The 19,115-nt window shown below is 42.8% G+C and overlaps 1 protein-coding gene and 1 long non-coding RNA gene across 14 annotated transcripts in view; one reads left to right on the top strand and one right to left on the bottom strand.

Moving 5' to 3' along the window:
• Positions 1-19,115, bottom strand: part of ADAMTS9 (ADAM metallopeptidase with thrombospondin type 1 motif 9) — a 166,309-nt gene that overhangs the window by 50,679 nt on the left and 96,515 nt on the right. For 4 of the 5 annotated variants that reach the window (XM_082726988.1, XM_082726986.1, XM_082726985.1 and 1 more), the window contains exon 29: positions 1,665-1,832. The exons of the other annotated variant lie outside the window; for it this stretch is intronic. In XM_082726988.1, coding sequence (XP_082583114.1) covers positions 1,665-1,832 — 168 coding nt within the window. The remainder of the gene's footprint in view (positions 1-1,664; positions 1,833-19,115) is intronic. 5 annotated transcript variants of the gene reach the window in all.
• LOC309862858 overlaps positions 1-19,115 on the top strand; it is a 36,328-nt gene that overhangs the window by 5,152 nt on the left and 12,061 nt on the right. For 4 of the 9 annotated variants that reach the window (XR_014310754.1, XR_014310755.1, XR_014310756.1 and 1 more), the window contains exons 2-6: positions 2,344-2,422; positions 13,158-13,226; positions 13,678-13,799; positions 15,004-15,234; positions 16,497-16,580. This is a non-coding gene — a long non-coding RNA (uncharacterized lncRNA). The other 5 variants (XR_014310761.1, XR_014310758.1, XR_014310760.1 and 2 more) reach the window with 5 other exon arrangements.

Raw genomic sequence — 19,115 nt, 5'->3', positions numbered from 1 at the left:
GGAACATAAAGAAGAGCAACAGAGCATGAAAGTCTACAAGAGGACAAGCTAATTAGTGCCGTATCTTCAATAATGTTAGCTGTGGGCTTATACATGAATTGAATAGCTCTCCAAATAAGAGGGCTGGGAGTTACAGATGACAGCAGTCACTTAGACAAGCCATTAAGGATGACCAATACGAAACAGTGCCTTGAAATCTGATCGCTTAGGGAAGTCAGAGGAAGAACTCGCTTTGGTTGGACCCTGAAGCTTTGACTGTTGAATTAAAACAGAAACAAGAACACACGATCATCATGAGAGAGGCCTTAAGAAGGATGAGGCTACTCTTCTAGGGAATGATGCAAGACGTGTCTTGCATTTCTGTGAAGGGGAGTATGGCAGGGGTGGGGGGCAACGCCATGTGGGACAATGATGCCAGCTCAGAGCATTTAAGAAAAATTCACATTTCTAGAGGAATTTTCCATTAGTCATGGCAAGATGGAGAATCCCCGACTCCTCCCCACGTTAACACAGCCGTCCGGAGCTTCTCTGAGGCTCCGGGGACTCAGGATGCAGGCTCTGAAAGAACCAAATCTGGAACCTTCCAACTTGGAACCTACTTTTCTATTGACTCTTAAAAGCCCTGGTAATTCTCGGCTGCACTGGAGAACCACAATTTCAGTGAAAGCACAAAGAGGCCAAGCAACGGAGAGGAAGAGCAGTATGAAAGACAGAATATACAAAACCGCACCTTATTATTGTTAAGCAAGCACCTTCAACCACGCTGAGAGGATGGGCGAGTGAGGCAGGAAGAGATCAGCCTCCAGGCTGCTGTGCGAGACGGGTTCACACATCAGTTGTTTATAGGTAAACAGAAGCTTCTGAAAAGTTCCTGGCTAAATACAATAGGGAAATTCTCTCACCCAGCTCCTGTCTAGATTACCAAATGTTTAGAATTAGTGGAGTGTGACTGTAATTGCTTTCTTGGGAACTTACCACCCTCTCCTTTCCCCCATCCGAGAGACACATCACATTCATCCAAAGAAAATATTTCTCTTGAGGGCCTCTTAGATTTAAGACCTCTGAACTAAGCACTCGGCATTCATTATGGCATTAAATCCTCACAAGAGCTCTATGAAATAGGCTCGGGAAGGTTAAACAGATCACCCAAGGTCACGTAGCTAGAAAATGCGAGAGCGCTCCTCCTTCTGTTGTGCAGAAGCAAAGGGGGCAGAGACCTAGTCACTAATCCTTCATAGTGGCAGTCCGTGCTGTAAGCATCTCGATCCTGACCCAGTTCCTGCCAGGTGAGCAGAGTCAAGTTTACAGCAGTCTGAGTTCGTGGTTATTGAAGTGGTAGAGGGGACTAAAACACGCCATCAGCGAAGGCATCCTGAAGGGCCACTCTGGGCCAGAGGGCTGACACCTACAAGCACTACTACTTAGAATTCATCCTCAACAACCATCCTGCTGGAGGCATTCCGCAAGGCACCAAGGGCTGAATCCACAGGCCCCAGGTCTCCCAGCTAGCAAGTGCGCTCACATAAGGAGTGTCCCCTTCCCCGTCGGCCCCAAGCTCCCCTCTGCAAAACCGGAACTGTGCAGAGAAACACAGCCAACACGCTGGTGTCGGCCACGTGGCGGAGGGAAGAGGGAAGCAGTCGTAGCAGAGAAGCATCGCTCACCTGACTCCAGGCGCCAGCCTTCCATTTGGGGCATCGTCCTCCTCTGCACTTTCTGAGCCCATTTGGCTTAGCAAGGTGTTTACAGTAATCACTTTCTAAATGGCTTCCATCCTTTGCCATGCAGTAAACATTTCGTTGCTTATGCCCTCGACCACAAGAGACAGAACACTGAAATATAAAGCAATGGCAAGGTTGTTGTTGTGGTTTTTTGTTTTTGTTTTTTAAATCACATGGAGTTTGATAAAAACCTGAGTAGTGAGATGTTAAGATCATATCTAACACGAGTCATCATCCCCCCTTTTCTAGAGCCATTTTAGGTAATATCTCAAGGTTCCGCATGGCAAGAAGGTGGCCTTAGGGGGGAAAAATGTCTGTAGCCTTACAGCAGCAATCCTGCATAGCATTTTGGGTCACTCAAGAGTGTAGGCAAATCCTGACCCTTCGGGCAAAAAATAAAGCCAATGAACCAGAAATTACCACGAAATTCTGATTTTAAGTCCCACTAGGAATTCGTAAGGATTCCTGTTGCACATCTCACTTTACGCAATCTCTGATCAAGATATTTCTTCAACAAAATGCCTTGTGATACACTGATTTGGATAAAGGTACATTTCCAAAATACAACTGTGTCCAATTTCCTAATTAAATGATTTAAAGGAACTCTTTGACCATTTTTCAGAGGATAAACTCTCATTTTCCCAGTCGGTTGGGGAAGGAGGTGAAAAAGCCACGCTAGAAACTGAAAGGTAAGCGAGCAGGTAAGTCTGTGCCAATTTGGGGAGGGAGGCATTACCTTTCAACTTTGATCTGCAAGTTCACTGAACTGTTTTAAATGTGACCTTGTCTGACCACATCTAAGAAACTTGACTTTGATTTCAGATTAGGTTTCTCAAAAAGGTTTAGGAATCAAAGTGCCCATGGAGTCAGGACAAAAATTTGATATGACAGCTTCTTGCGGAACAGGCAAGAGGCTGGCCCCAGTGAGTGCACCGAGACATTCTACGTCCATTTGCCTCATTAGCGATTACAGAAGTCATTACCACTTGGATCATAAGCCTGCTGGCTCAGGTTTTCAAGACACATTATTTCCCAATATAACGTTCTTGACTTTTAGAGGGAAATGAGTTTAAGAATGAAGAACAAAATGTGAAAATGCAATGAAAACAGATTTCAAGTGTCATTTCCTTCTATTCAATATTTCTCATTTCCCTCACTAACTCTGTGATTTTGTTAACGGAAATTACCGAAGTGCCCTTTTGTACCTCATAGATAAATAGCGCCCTGTAAAACACGGAGCCGAATATTAATCCAACTGCTATTACCAAGCACGTTCAAAGTTCTATCATTCATAAATGTGCCAGACATCTTACTCTAATAAGCACAAATCATTACAAACATTTCAATAGCAGCTAGTAGATGATTTTGCAATATGTATATTAATAGGTTTGGCTGTGACTGTTTTACTTCAGGAAATGGAAACATTGCTGGCTGCCTTTGAGCTCTGTCTTATGAGAGTATTACGATTTGGAGTTGTCATTCTGAAAAAAAATTTTTTTTTTAAAGAGTTATTTACTTATTTATTTGTGAGAGGGAAGTGGGGGGAAGGGCAGCAGAGGGAAAGGGAGAGAAAGTCTTAAGCAGATTCTATGCTGAGCGTGGAGCCTGATGTGAGGCTCGATCTCACTATCCAGAGATCAAGACCTGAGATGAAACCGAGAGTCGGACGCTCAACTGACTGTGCCACCCAGGGGCCCCTGGAAATCTTAATAGACTACACAGTGTAGAAGGAAGGAGATCAATTTAAATATTCATACCAGAACAAAAATAACCATCTTTCAACCTACAGCACTTTCATGTATATAAAGCCTTGGGACCTAATTCTGGAAGGTTTTTAGAATGAAGCTCCTAGGGGCACCTGGGAGGCTCATTGGTTAAGCATCCATCTTCCATTTCAGTCATGATCACAGAGTCTTGGGATCGAGCCCCCCATCGGGCTCCCTGCTCAGTAGGGAGTCAGCTTCTCCTTCTCTATCTGCCCCTCCCCACTGCTGTGTGCTCTCTCTCTCTCAAATTTATAGATAAAATCTTCTTAAAAAAAATAGAATGAAGCTCCTTGAAATACTCCTACAAACCAGTGGTCTAATGACTTGCATACAGAAAAATCTCTACTGTTAATGGACTAATTTTAATATTTAGAAACTTAACCTTGACAGATAACAAATTTAATTTGAATAATTTCAAATTAAATTTGAACTTGGGATGAATTCCTTTGTTCACTCAATAAACACATGAGTGCCTACTAAGTTTAAAGATCTATGTGAAGGGCTGGCAACACAGTGATAAGCAAAGCTGACCGTGCCCCACCCTCACGGAGCTTCCAGGCCAGTGACGGGGACCAACACTGAGCGTGTGTTGACAAAAATAAACGCCCGCTTGGCAACGGAGAGGAGTGCTCTGGGGGAAGCCAGCTGCAGTGGTTGCAGGAGGGCTCCCGAGGCTTCCCCCAGGGCCAGACCACACAGAACTCACAGGTCATAATCGTATACTTGGATTTGGAATATCACTACTGAGTTTTAAATCTGGGCAAATAGGGTCTGATATTTGCTGCAAAAATTCTACCCTGACTGCTGAGTGGACATTGGATGGGAATACAGCAAGAATGGAGACAATATGACAGTAGGAAGCTACTGCACAGGTCCAGGCAAGAGGAGATGGTGATTCTTTTTTTTTTTTTTCCTAGAGGAAAAGAGAAGGGGGAGGGAGAGAGAGCGAGGGAGAGAGAGAATTTTAAGCAGGGTCCAGGCTCAGTGCAGAACCTAACCTAGGGCTTGATCTCACAACCCTGAGACCATGATCTGAGCCAATACAAGAGTCAGACACTTAATCGGCCGAGCCACCCAGGCCCCCTGGCGATGGTGATTCTGAAGAGGATGCAGAGGGTTGGGGTGGGGGAAGTTGGTGGATTTAAGACATACTTCTTTTGAGGGAGAAATAGTGCATCAGCTGCGGGATACAGAGGAGGAGGAAGACTCAGGAAGAACTCCCAGGTTTGCAGTGTGGCTAACTGGATAGTGATGACAGGTACAGGGAAACAGCCCTGGGAGTCAAGGATGTCTTTATTTGTGGGAAACAGACAGAACTCAAAAGACCTGGGTGCGTGGGTTCAAACAGGGGCTTCAGGAGGGTGAAGAAACAGGCCTACCTGAAAACACAGGAACATGGGTGAACTTACAGCAAATCCGCCCATAGGGATAGTCAGTTCAATATATAAGCAGTAAAAACAAGCTATCCATTAATAGGAAGGGGGAGAAAGAGAGTGGATGGAAACAGCCATTCAGTAATCATAGCATCAGAGGGACAGTCTAAAAGGAGAGGCAGAACTAGAAAAGGCACACTCTAGCATTCTCACGTTCATCCATGGGCCAGGAACTGCTCTAAGACCTGCACTGTCTCATTTAATCATCCCAATCACCATAGAGAGAGGTACGAGGATCAGAGACAACTGCTGTTTCCGAACTGGCGTAACCACAGTGCTTTCTACATGCCTCTCCTCCCGTGATTCCAGCCCAAGCAGACAGATGTCTGTTGAGAACAATAACAGCACAAGGAAAACAGTGAAATGATCACCATCATCACTGATAATAATTCATCTGAAGGGCACTACTGGTGCAACCAACATCTATTTCTCATGAAATGAAATGGACGAAGTAGTTTCCAAATCCATTATCTCAGGGCGCTTGGGCGGCTCAGTCTGTTGAGAATCTGACTCTTGGTTTCAACTTAGGTCATGATCTCAGGGTCCTGGGATCAAATCCCATGTAGGGCTGTGCACTCAGTGCACAGTCTGCTTAAAGATGCTCTATCTGCCCCTCCTCTCTCTCTCAATAAAATCTTAAAAAAAAATTCTGATGCCTTAAAATCTGGTTAACATATAGATTCGCTGCCTTCTACCTATTCCTATGTGCCTTTTTCTTATTTGGGGATTTGAATGGAACCAACTTGGAAAAAAAGAATGCAATACTTCAGCATGACTCACCACCCATATAATTTGCCTGAAATTAAGATCTAAAAGTGATAAGGAAATTCTCAAGGTAACTAATCATGAAAACCACTTTTCATTTCATGCTTTCTAACTCACCAATGAAGAGAAGCAGCTGCTTGTAGAAATTTTCATATCTAACAGGTTCATTAGTGAGTCTTTTAGGATTTCCTAAAGAAGTTGTCATTTTGATAATCAAATAAACACAGGTTGCAGCTCTTATATCCTGAGGGAAATTTTCATCTGATCATTTCCAGCCTTTTCCAGGCACTGACTTCTGCATCGATGTGAGTCCCTAAGATACGACAGTTACATTCGGCGCATCACCTCGCGGGGGCCATTTATTGGCTCCCTCTCTGAGGGTTCTTGGTCGGTGCAATGTGTAAGTCCTCAGATGTCAAGTCTTGCCTGGAAAGCAGGCTGCAGCAAGGATGCGAGGCTGGCAGCCAAGGTCCAGGACAGCCTTTGCCAATGCCAGGGATGAATGAAGTAAGTATGCAGGAGAATCATAGGATCAGGAGAGGCGAAACCAGCCGGCACACACTCTCCCTCCCAAGCCAGGATGAGAGCACAAGGACGTAGCCTGGGGGATCAGAGCGCCCAACGTGGCTCCGTGTGGCGGCTGGAAAACCACGTGGACTTGCCACGGAGGAAAAAGACAGGGGCTGCCACTCACCCGTGTTTATGTACTGCCCTCCACGCTAGAGGCAGCCAGGAGATAATTATGGAAGTGAAAGTACGCGTGAAATCTGTAGCAGTCATAGAAGTGTGCTGCGTGTGAATGCTGAACTGATTTGGCGCAAGTTATTTAGATTCAAAAAGGCTACCCTCGGACCACTCTTTCGGCTGGGACAGAACTACTGGGAATCACACCAGCTACCTTCTATTGAACCCTTACTAAGAATGACAAACTACTGGCTTCTGTCATTTCATCCCAACAGCAACCTTGTAACTTAGAAACTATAGGGTTCCTTTTTCCAGATCAGGAAAGCCAAAGAGGTGAGATTACTTGCTCAGGTTTACAAAGCCAGAGGCAGCAGAGTTAGGCTCGGGCTCCAGGACCACTACCTTCTTCCTTAAACGACACAGAAGAAAGGGCTTGGTTAAGAAAACAAGCTGTCCACCTCAGCAGACCCAAGGCAACAACAAAAAGCAAGGACCTCAAAGACATGTCTCTCAAGACTATTCTAGAAGCCTCTGCTTCCTCAGTCCCTCAGGAAGACAGTACCTGTACAATGTCAGTGTTTCTGACCTTACTACTTTCTTCACGGCATCTTTAACACCCAGGGAAGAAAGATGATTAGAGTGTAAATATAGAATCACATAAATAAAGAGCCAGATCTTCCCTTGGCTGTGGCCACACCCTCATTTTTCCTGGCCATTTTTCAGCGTTTCTTTACCCTATGGGGCTTGTCTGGTGCCACACAGCGAGTGACGGCTTCTGTTCCGTGGTGAATGGCTCTTTGCATGGACATGAATGGAAGGCCGCGGACTGACGATGTGGGCCTGCCAATTCACCGAGGACTCATCTCTCAAATGTCTGAGCTGTAAGACATCTCAAAGATGGTTTAGTCCTTCTATTTATCTTCTAAATTCAACACTAGAGAAAAGGAGACATGGCGTGTCACAGTCACACAGCAAGGAAGGAGTAAAGGCTGGCTTAGGATGCAGAGAATAGGATCCCCCTGAGGACTTGTGGCCAAATACTGGTGTTCTTCACGTGGCTCAGGAACCATGGCTGTGGTGGACATGCATAAGTGGTGGCCAAGCTCCCTGCCTGTCTCCATCTTGCTCTAAAACGCAGCATTGCTGAGTCACAGGTTTTGGAGTCTGGCACACCCAGGCTGACATGCCGTCTGCCATTTTATTCTGGGGCCACCTGGGGCAAATTAACCTCTCTCAACTCAGATTTGTAGTCTGTAAAATGGGGGCCCCAGCACTGCCTACACCCAACAGAGTCACGTCACGGGGAAGTGGGACACTGCATAGAGCCAGAGCTCTTGGTGTTCTAGGCAAACAGTGTAAAAACCAATACCCATTCACAAACACCACTACTACCATTTTCTATTCAGCAGAGTCTTTTAGAATATCTCCCAACTCGTAGGTAGAAAGGTGAGTAACTTTTTTTTTTTTTTAAATCTATGTTAACTAATGGAGTCCCTGAGATTAGCATTCTCCCACGGGCGTTTGCTGAATGAAGAAGGGAACTTGGGTCAAATCTCACTCGTGAGCAGGTGAAGAGCTTTTCTTTCCAAAGGCCACCGAGCAATCCACAGAGCAGACATAAATGTGGAAGCCTCCTCCTCTTCTGTAATGCCCTTTCCACTCTTTCCAACTATTACTTATTAATATGGTCTCCCTGGCCACAGAAGACAGGAAGACAGTAAGAAAAAGAAAGACCCCACATCTGAATGCCACGGCTTTTTTTTTTATTCCACCATTTCCTGCTCATACATATTATCTCAAGAGCTACTTATGTTTCTCATTTGCTTCTTGCGAGGTTATCCCTTTAATGTCCCGAAACACAACCTCCATACCGGTGACCACTATCACCGAACGGCCATGCCCTCCCTTCCCTGCTCTGCTCAGCTCTGCCTTGGCAGTGGTCACAGTCCTTTGTGACCTGCTGGGTGTGAGCACAGTGAGGGCTTCTCACAACACAAGAATGGCTCCGGATGGGGGTATTGGGGAACCAGAATGACTGGGGCGGGAGAGAGAGTTCTGCCAGGAAACAAGGGCTGTGACTTCAGGGCGTAAAGCCAATGTTGACAGGTCTGCCTGATGGCTGTTTATGTCCAGGACCACCATGGCACTTATTACCATGAAAAGGAGCTGAGAAAGCAGGAGATTGGCAGGGAACACCAGGGAAGAAAGCAGATGCGGGAGTCACGGTCATCCCAGCCGGATGGGGCATGAGTCCACGCTTCCATCTCTGTCGCCCCCAAGACCGACAGCCTTTGCAGTATGACAAAGGTCTAAGACTGTGGGAGAAAAGGCACTCAGACTCACATGTCAGAACTTGGAGCACGCCTGGAGGCTGCTGTCAATACAACAGCCAAGTAGGTGGTCCTGTAATACGCCTTGCACAGGGGATGCTGGGGCCACGCCAACACGGGGACGCAGTAGGAAGGGCTCGTGCCCTCCACCTCTCATCCCCCCCAAGAACGATGAGGCACAGGGCTCTCCAGCTGCCCCCTCCCCATCTCATAATGAAACAACTTCAAATGAGAGGAGGGGACGTGATATTCACATTAAATAGAACAGCCTATGAAATGAGCTACACGAATTGGGAAACCCAAATGGAGGTTCTTTTTGTTCTTTTGTTCTGAGAGAATGTTAAATACTGTGATGTTTCTCCCCATCAAGACAAAAACCGAAAACCGAGACAATCTGCAAAAGCAACACCTGGTGAATTTTATCATGGCCACCGCCAGTGGTGCCCCCAGGAACCTGAGGCCTAGTACATTCCCTGGCCCTGGGGTCCCTAACAGGCCCTCTGATTCCCCATTTCCAAGCACACGGCCTATTCTGATTCTTTGTAAACTGCCTTCAGCAGAATAATGAGATTGGCATCTTTCAGGAGAGAGGTGAAAATGGTACAAGCCTACTCTGTGCTTGCTTGCCACGGGATTGTTCATGAAGGTGGTCTGGAAGACAGGGGGATAGTGGGTAAGATATTTGTGCCAGGATCCTTACTCTCAGCTGTTGCAAAGGTGAGTGACTAAGTGCCCGAGTAATTGGTGGGAAAGTTATGGCTGAGGGATGGGTGACCAGAACTTCTTGGCACTCTGAAGGAGGACCATGACTGAGGCTGCCTGGAGATGTCATTGTGCTAGAAGATGGCAATGTTCAGGGACACCCCCTCATGACTTATGCTAATGTCACCGATGGTCAGGAACAGACCTGGGAAGCTGAAGTCACCTTTGGGAATGCTTTCATTGAAAAGCAAGCCATGCAGGTTCTCTCTGGACTTTCATCTACCCAACCTGTGTCTAGCCCTTAAGCCCCTTCCTCTTCCCAAAGAACTGGTCTATCTTTCAGTCATTGAAAAGACACCAGGGCAAAGTTCATGTAATTGTCTCTTCCAGTCTGGCTTTCTCTAATTAGCTGGACCTTCCTCCATTGGCTTGGTGTGAAAGGAACATCTTTACATGCCAACATGTCAGACATTCTTACACTGAAAAAGTCCAACTTTTTTGGGAGGAAGTAGTTTATGTAGTTAGTTTGCTTTTGGGTAGATGTGAATATTACTGAATAGCTGAGATGTGCATACATATCTGAGTCTGTATCCAGAGAAACAGATCTCAGCAGGAGGGAAAAAGCTTATCTTAACCATTATTAAATTACATGCTTATCCTCCAACTTTACATTGCTCTATTGGGAATTCAGATAAAACCAATTCACTGGCCACAGGCACTATTCATTCTTGTGGCTTTTCTTGTCTTTCCCTCCTGCTCACCAATTCGTTAAAGAAACAGCTCAAAATGCCACTGTGAAAGGATGAGACAAAAAGTCAAACCAGCTAAAATGTAAATGGCTGGAACATGAAACACTTGGCATTCGAAGGGGCTAAAATTAAGTTGATGGTTATGGGTGAATTTAAATTATTCCTACACTATTTGGAGATCTACTCAAGGAAACCCAAGGTTTGGGACAGAAGGAGGTGGTTGTTATGAATTTGGTTTTGGAATCATTCAGACTGGGTTTGACCAGTACTATCTCTTCTCTTGTGATTCTAAGCTGCAAAACCAGTATCAAGCCTGAGATTTTGTAATTATAGAGTGAATCTGACAGAAATAAATCATTGCCACCACCCTATACACTCTATACAAACTAGCCACCACAAGCCTCTCTATTAAGTGGGGTAATTGGGTTACCCAAGTGTTAGGATCAGGTTGTGTTGAGAAAGACCTATTTTTCTTAGTCCAGCAGACTTCTCCTTAAAAATCTGCCAATTCTCATCATACCAGGATGTTGTATCATTGTATCACGGGACGGGGGAAGCCAGGTCCTTTCAGGAGCACTGGTTGGGGAATTCCGGGTGACCAAGCCTAATTTCTGAGTTCCTTTGAAAACTATTTAAAAGCCAGTGAATTGTTAAAATTGTTCTGTTTAAAAATACAAACATTCAGCTACCTCAGACTTTGATAAGTAAAATAAACAAAACCGGAAACCTGGCTGAAAACCTTTAGAAAACACTCAGATACTAAGGACTCAACTTCAGTGGTTTAAAAAGCAGAGGAGAGTAAACTGATTTCCACTTGGTCAAGAGCTTGTTTCTTTCATGTGTCCCAAATCAAAATCAGTATTTTTAGAATATTGGAAAGCCCTACAAGAGAGGGAGTGGGAAGGCAAGGAGCTTGGGAGTCAGGTCTGGCTTCAAGTATTACTGACCGTATGATGCTGGGTAACTTACTTGCCGTCTGACAGCTCAGTTTTCCTACCTGCATAATGGACATAGTAAGGTCGATTTTGCAAATACTTTATGAGGACTAGTAATAATGCATATAAAGCATTAGGCCCAGGGCTTGGCTCGTCGAAATGTTCAGTAAATGGGGTCTTCGCTATTATTTCTCCAATTCCAAATTACATAATTATAATTAGGTTTATAATTCAGGTTATAATTAGGTAAAAGGCAAAAAGCAATTTCTAATTTTTAATGCTTTTTACCTAGTTAGTCCATTGCAAATTCAAGTTTCCAGTTAAGTCTGGAAGGTGCCACTCAACTTGCTTTTTGGAGAACCATCTCTTCTAAATTGGGCACCAGCATACTTATTCTAAAAACATTTTCTCTGGTCCTCCATAAAAAAAAAAAAAAAAACTTTAGACACTGGGGGACAAATCCAATATTTCATTAGTACTTCGGTCCTACCACAAAACTTCTGAGGTTGATTACAGTGTCTTGGGGGCATTTTGCTTGCTTTTCCTCTACTGATGAGCTTCTCTGGACCAAAAGTTTTGGAGTCACCACTAGTGTTTATGGGGCCATCATTAGTGACCTTCTAGGAATAGAAGTATTGAGACTGAGATACATCATCTCAAATGTTCTCTGATTCCCCTTCTCAGAGTTGAGCCTGCTGTTCTGGGGGCAGATCTGGATGTGTCCTGTGGAGGCTGCAGTTGGTAAATATATAGCATTTGCCTCCTGCTGAAGCAAGAAAACATTTGCAAAGCAGAAAAGGAAAGGTAGGGAGAGGCAGAGCTTCAGAAACTTTCTTCCTCAGAAATCCATGTACTGAAAAGTCAATTTAATGTCACACGTCTGGAGAAACTGATCACCTGTGTGTGACTTTCTCATAAGGATTAAAAAAACCAGTGGGAAATAATTGACAGAATTGATGGTGAAAACTGATGATTTCTACATCATAACAGTTTATCTTCCCAGAAAGGAGAAAGGAACAATTTGATAACCTTAAAGACTTCTCTGACTTTAAAAAAAAAAAAAAAGGGAATTTGATATCAAACACATTTGGAAAATACTGCAGACTATACCCACCTAATACTCATTAGACTATGGAAAGGAAAGTTCTGGGGCAGGAAATCCATAGAACTAGAGGGAGGAGGTGATGTTCCCCTGTAGGGGATGTGGCTATGTTTGAAGACATTTTTGGTTATTACGACCAAGGAGATATACTATTGGCAATCCAGTGGGTAGAGGTTAAGGCTGCTGCTGCTCAACATCTTCCAAGGCACAGACCACCTCCCCCAGTTAAGAATGACCTGGTCTCATATGTCAACAGTGTTGAGACTGGGATATCCCGATTCATACCTTTTTATAACCCAAGAAATACTTGCTGTATCACTGCCTTAGTCTCTAGTCAAAAACACAATCTGCTACTTCCCTGATAAAATGCACACTAGGGATTCATCCTATTTTTAAAAAAAATATCTGAAGGAAAACTTAAATATTCAACTCTGACACCAATTCCTCGATCTAGCTGGACCATTACATACACGCATTCTATCATGGATGAGGGAAACATGGATTGCTTGAAACACAAGGCAAAAAGCAACAAATCCATACGACCTATCAGGCTGTTACAATTTTAAAGCATGAACACGTTGGAGTAGCCCTTGTTTTCTAGAAGCGTCCATCCTCAATTGATGCCCTTCTTTCTAAAGTTGGTCACTCTTGCTGAACTTGCCGTGCAGAATGTCTGTGGATTATACTGGACACATTTGTATACATCTGTAACAACCTCCCCATTCCCCCTCCAGAAAAAGGATGAGGGACACTGATTGTGGATTTGCAAATTCAGTCTGGTAAGGCAACTTGGAGATCTCACACTTTCAGCTCAGCCTTGAAAATCTTTGACTGACCTTGATGGCTTCCTGGAATCCCACATAATATTTAATGGGAAATTCAATTCTCCAGAGAGAACTGTTTTCTGATAGCTAAACAGCATCGTTCCATGGGGCTTGTAACTGTGACCTCAACTTTGACTTTTGATTAGGAATCCTCCTTCTCCTCACCAGATGTCTCTTAAGGCTTTCTCAACCTTGGCACTATTTCAACATTTTGGGTGAGATACTTCTTTGCTGTTAGGGGCTATGCCGTGCATAGTAAGATGCTAATTGACATCCCTGGCTTCCATCCATTAGAATTCAGTAGCAGTGCTAACCTATCTATGACACTTGTCCCAAGACACTGCCTAATATCCACTGGTGGGGGGGGGGTTAAAAATCGCTCCCAATTGAAAACCACTGAATTATCCTAAAGTTTTCAGAAAGTCTAACAAGCTCTCAAAACTGAATTGATTTTAACTAACTTGAGGGGGGGGGTGGAGAGCTTTGTTTGGTGGCTGGAAGTGGTAAAGGGCCTTCTGAACATCAGTCCAAGAAGATCAAGGTCTCAGACTAAAAGGATTGGGAAGTCCTGGTCTCTAGAGAACGGGACATGTACAACGTGCCCCTGAACCCCATACACAGCAATGAAGATCTCAAAGACAATGAACAAACATCCTTTCCTCACAGCACCTCCTCCCTGACATCATGTCCCTGACCCACCACCACTAAGGGGTTCCCGGATATTTCACAGCTGATGACGAGAAGGAAATCATGATTTCACCAACAGAGTTCAAACTGCAATGAAATACGTGAGTTGGTTGGTTGAAGGCTTTTTATTAAGTGCAAGGAAAATAAACAACACATATTTTTGGGGGGGAAAAAAAAGCTCTTAGTTTTCAAAGGAATCCGGGCTTTACTGGGGAGCAGTAGATTTAAAAAAAAAAAAAAAAAAAAAGGTGAGTCTGCATACAGCCAAGTATTTACTGGAATCTACTGGCAAGGCTTGCAATGGAAGTCTGGATTTCCCTGGGAAAAGGGGAGCGAAAAAACCCTACATCACTCCCCAGGGTCTTTCATTTTAGCTGCATGGGTGGGAAGGGGCTGAGGGAGGAAGGGAAGAGACAAGGAGAAGAGAAAGTCACGGGAAACGAGCCAATGAAAAACTAGCAAAGATTCTGTTTCTGCTGAGCCCTGGCTGTAGCCCTCACTTTTATGATGATGTGATAGTGTAAATCTGAGATTAAAAACAGCTTCCTAAAATAGGTCAGAATTTTTAAAGTCCTGAAATAAATCCAGACCTAACTTCACTTCCTTTGAAGTAAAAATACATCCTCTGAACCTATTTATGTTTCTTTAAGAAATTTTAACAATAACTTATTTTAAAATATAACAAACCTACAGAAAAATTGCAAGATCATCACAAAGAATTCCCTTATCCTGGTCTTCCAACTGGCAACATTTTGCCACACTTGCTCATCCCTCCCTCCCTACATAATAATGGTGTATATGTATATATGAGCGACTTGTAGACATAATGTCTCACCATCTCTAAAACTCTAGTTTCCCCAAATCAAGGACACTCTCCTACATAAATACCATATAACTCTCCAAGTCAGGAAGTCACTATTGATACACCACCGACATCCAATCCTCTCTTTCTTTTTAATTATTCCCTCATACAGATTAGCACTTTATTTTCCATATTTCTAGGCCAATGCAATTAGGATTTCAGCTCCTAAGTCGCTAGGCCCATTCATTCACTCAACCATCCATTAATTCATTCATTTTAGTATTGCTTATTTTACACCCACTTTGAGTAAGGCAACAAGCTTAAATAGTGGGCCTGTTCAGCCCAAAGGAAATGAAGGTTTAGGGTGATTAAATAAGTGATTTGGTTAATAGATTTTTCACTTGAAATGTGGTGACTATTTCTTCCTTTGCTTTACCTAAGAAGAAGAAAGCAAACCTGCTGTTTTTTTTCCATTATATTTTCCTTCTCTTTATTTCACACAGTTCTCAAACCATAGCCAAGTCTTGTCCTACGCCTGCCATGTGGACGGAGGAATACAAGGGACAATGATGGCTGAAAACAGGAACAGAACCCAAAGCTGTAGACTGTCCTACCAATGGGAGCAGAGGAGACTCAGTGTTGCCCAAAGAAGAGCTTAGTTTTAGCTCAAGAAACAGTTTGGAAGACATCTCATTGCATTTGATGACTTTTATTTCAAACAAAGAGCTTTCAGTGTGAGCTCATTTTTTAATAAATTTTAATTGCATTATTCACTTGAAGGGTAGCAGATTATGTTCTACAGCAAACCTTATCACCACAAACATCGGCAAATCTCCTAATTGGCTTTAGCAAAATCTGATCTATTGTCCCGATTATCTACCGATCCACTGAACAAAGAAAACACTTAGATTTATTACTCCAAGTTATTTCATTTCTCTTTGTATATTAAAATGTCAGACATATCACCAGTAAGTGTTTATTAATAAGGGGATACTTTTTTTTTCTCAAAATCTTCTAAAAACACAAATTTTGTTCTTAACTTGGTTTTAATTTAAAGAGAAACAAATTTCTCATATCCCTCTCTTTAGAGCTCTGAAGCAAAACTTGAACATGGCTCAGGAATTCCAGAATGTTTCAAATAGTTGCAATTTGGGAGACCAGAAAATCTTAAATTTCCTCTTTCCACAGAGGTTGCATTTTACCACTTCACCAACTAATGAGTAAATGAGAGGATTCTATCTTGGGTCAAACCTAGGGCTTGAAAGTCAGAAAATCCCAGGTTCAAGTCCCTTCTCAACAGTGTGACCTAGACCCAACCAGTTAACTTCTCTGATGGTGCTAATTTCTTCAAGTAGAGAGGATTAAATTAGAAAATACGGGTAAATTGCTTTGTGTAATTCCTAGCAAAAAGTAAATGCTCCAAAATGTAAGTGATTGTTATAATAATAATAATAATAAATCAAAGCCTTCCCAATAATCATGGGAAGAAGTACCATTTCTTTCCAAAATTAAGTGAAGGGAAAAACCAGCTCTTTTGTGGATAACTGAAGCTACCCATTCATCCACTTCCTGTGATACTGAGAATTATTTTACTTTTTTCCCAGTTCAGTGCACAGCCAACCTGAGAGTGAACATAACAAATTAATCAGCACTTTTAAAAGAGAGACCACCAGAATGGTTTCAAGTTTAATTCAGATGTCACCCTAAAGGGAAAAATAACAACAGCTATCTGGCCACGGGAAAAGAGTATCGATGACATCATCACTCGATCTGCACCCATTTTGTTGCATACATTTTAAGTTCAAGGGGGTGTCCGTGTGGGCCATGAATGTGAATAAGTCCATAAGGGCTTTCTTAACACTGGGAAGGCTAAGTACTGCCAAGCTAAATGATGAGAATCACAGTGATGGAGGAGACATTGCCTCAACCCCGATTCTTCTGAAGTGTCTTTCAAACACAGCCCCTTAAAGTTAATCTCCCCAACCTTTACCTACAGGGCTCAGTGAAGAATATGAAAAGCTGCCTTCCTGAAACTTCCTTCAAAGAGGGAATGATCTCCTGGAATTCAAGCTTCTACAAGGTGACTACCTGGTCTTTCCCATTTTTGTCTTCTCCTAAAAAGCATCAATCAAGCCTTGCCCTTTCAGCCCACTGAACACATAAACACTCCTTCTCCTTAACTGAACTTACTGCCACGATGAACTTGAACTCTAAGACGCACAAGAGGAGAGTTGTTTTAACAGCTGCTTTTACACGGAGGCCCTGGAGTTACTACTCTCAAGACAGCTGGTTCTGATAAGCCTCTCTTTGCACTGTCCTGTTTTTTCTAATGCCCAGCTGTCAGAGAACACCCCCTGCAGTGCTCCAAAACAAAGGCACAAAGCAGAAGAAAGGCAGGAGAATGGTACTCACTTGGATATAAGGAATATCCTACCTAGGGACCCTTTTTACAAGCTGGCATAGGGTTTTTCTCTCCAGTTTACTTTAATAAGTTTAGAAATTTCTTGGCTAGTTGAATATTAATTGCTTAAGATGTACTATTGTCTGAGGTTGCCCTGTCCAATATGGTAGCCACCAGCTACAGGTGGCTATTTAAATTTAGAGTAATTAAAATTAAATACAATGTAAAGTGCGGTCTCCCTGTTGCCCTTAGCCATGTTTCAAGGGCTTTGTATTAGCCACATGGGTCTAGTAGCTTCCATAGTGGAAAGCAAAAATAGAAAACGTTTCCATCATTGTAGAAACTTACTGGATTGCATTGGCCAAGGCATATCCTCTTTCTAATAGGAGAAAGGGGATGCAGATCTGCCTACAAATAATGGTTTTGTAGGCTTGGCCTGTATTGATTACTTTCCATACTACTTCCTGTACACTTTTTTTTTTTTTTTTTTTTTTTTGGCTGCCAATGTTCCATTTTATAAATTCTTGGAAAGGGTAGTTGTGGTCTTTAAAACCACCCATGAAAATGATCCCCCTTTGGAGGAAATAAAACAACAAGAAGCAAAGGTGGTGGCATGGCAATCCACACATTCCAAGTCTTTTTATTGGTAATCGTTAAATAACACAGGGGGAAATGAGCCTCAGCCAGGACTTCCCACACAGGTATGGAGGCTGAGAACCTTCACGGGGAGAGATCGAAAGCCAGGCCCTCTGCTTATCCTGGCTCTCAGATCACTGAACTCATGTCTGGGTAATGATGTAAGTGTGAACAGAAGCACACTCTCTGATAGGAGGTTTTGATGCCGGGGTGCCTGGGTCGCTCAGTGGTTAAAGCCTCTGCCTTCAGCTCAGGTCATGATCCCAGGGTCCTGGGATCGAGCCTCACATCGGGCTCTCTGCTCAGCAGGGAGCCTGCCTCCTCCTCCTCTCTCTTTCTGCCTGCCTCTCTGCCTACTTGTGGTCTGTCTGCCAAATAAATAAAAATCTTAAAAAAAAAATAAATAAAAATAAAAATTTAAAAGTTCCAGGCCACCAGCCACAGAGCACTTATCCCTGAAAATGATTATGCAATTGTACATTTAAAAGGAAAGGTAGGAATGATAATTTTTATTTAGTGAACAAAGATCATTAGTAACCATGAGTGTTCCTCTAAGAACAATCTCTTATTTTTATCTTTATGATTGTAATGAGGCTTCCGGGAAAACAGTGTCAGTTCTTTATTTACACATGTAATTGCTTTTATTTGTTTAATACCATATTTTCTCCTTCTCTACCTGAATGTATAGCTGACTTGTTCACTGTTATATCCTTAGCACCTAGAATAATGCCTGGCTCACGGTAGACATGTAAAAAGTATTTGCTGAAAAATAAATGATGACCACCTCCCCCCTTCTAAAGAAATGTTGACGCCTTCTCCATAAAATAAATCTTCCTCGACTGCCTCTACTAATCAGGATTCCCTCCCAACCAATTAGACGTGGACTCAATCTCTACCTCCCACTCCACATTCCAAAATCCCCATTCCTTTCTGTTCCAGAAGGACAACTCGCTGACGTGAGTCCGTGAGAGGACCTACACTCCTCCTCGGGGTCTAATAACCCTCCTTTCCCTGCTTCCCCCACCTTTGGACTTTTAAAAACTGCAAAAATAGAAATCTGCCACACTATCATGATATCAGCTGTCAGGAGGCAGGAACAGAGTCTCCCATAGGCATACAGTCACCAGAAACAATGAAAAACAAACAAACAAAAAAAAAAACAACTAAGTTTTATCTCCAATGAGATAGGTGCAGGCCAGTGTTTTGCTTGTTCTGACTTAAAAAAAAAAATTACAACAACTTATTTTTAATACTCTATTATGATAGAGTCAAATAGTATATTTATTTCTTTTTTTAAAAAAGGCACTAGCAGTATATCTAAGATGTGTCTTCATTATTAGAAAAAATCTTATGTTTATTAAAAATGCATAGGCATTTTGTGTGATATTCCTTATGGTCAAAAATCTTTACATCCTCCTCCTAATCTGGCTAAAGTGATAACATTAAAATGAAACAAGAGATGTTTTGCCATTCCCAAAATTTAACCAGTTGTTTGAAGTGTTTATAATCACTGGTTATGGGAATTTACCAATAAAGAAATAAATTTGGATTTTCTGTGGCTGGAGTCAAATGGCTAAT

This window comes from Mustela nivalis, assembly GCF_964662115.1.
Source record: "Mustela nivalis genome assembly, chromosome: 1".
Taxonomy (NCBI): domain Eukaryota; kingdom Metazoa; phylum Chordata; class Mammalia; order Carnivora; family Mustelidae; genus Mustela; species Mustela nivalis.
The sequence above is the reverse complement of the archived record's forward strand: the minus strand, read 5'-3'. Positions and strand labels throughout refer to the sequence as shown.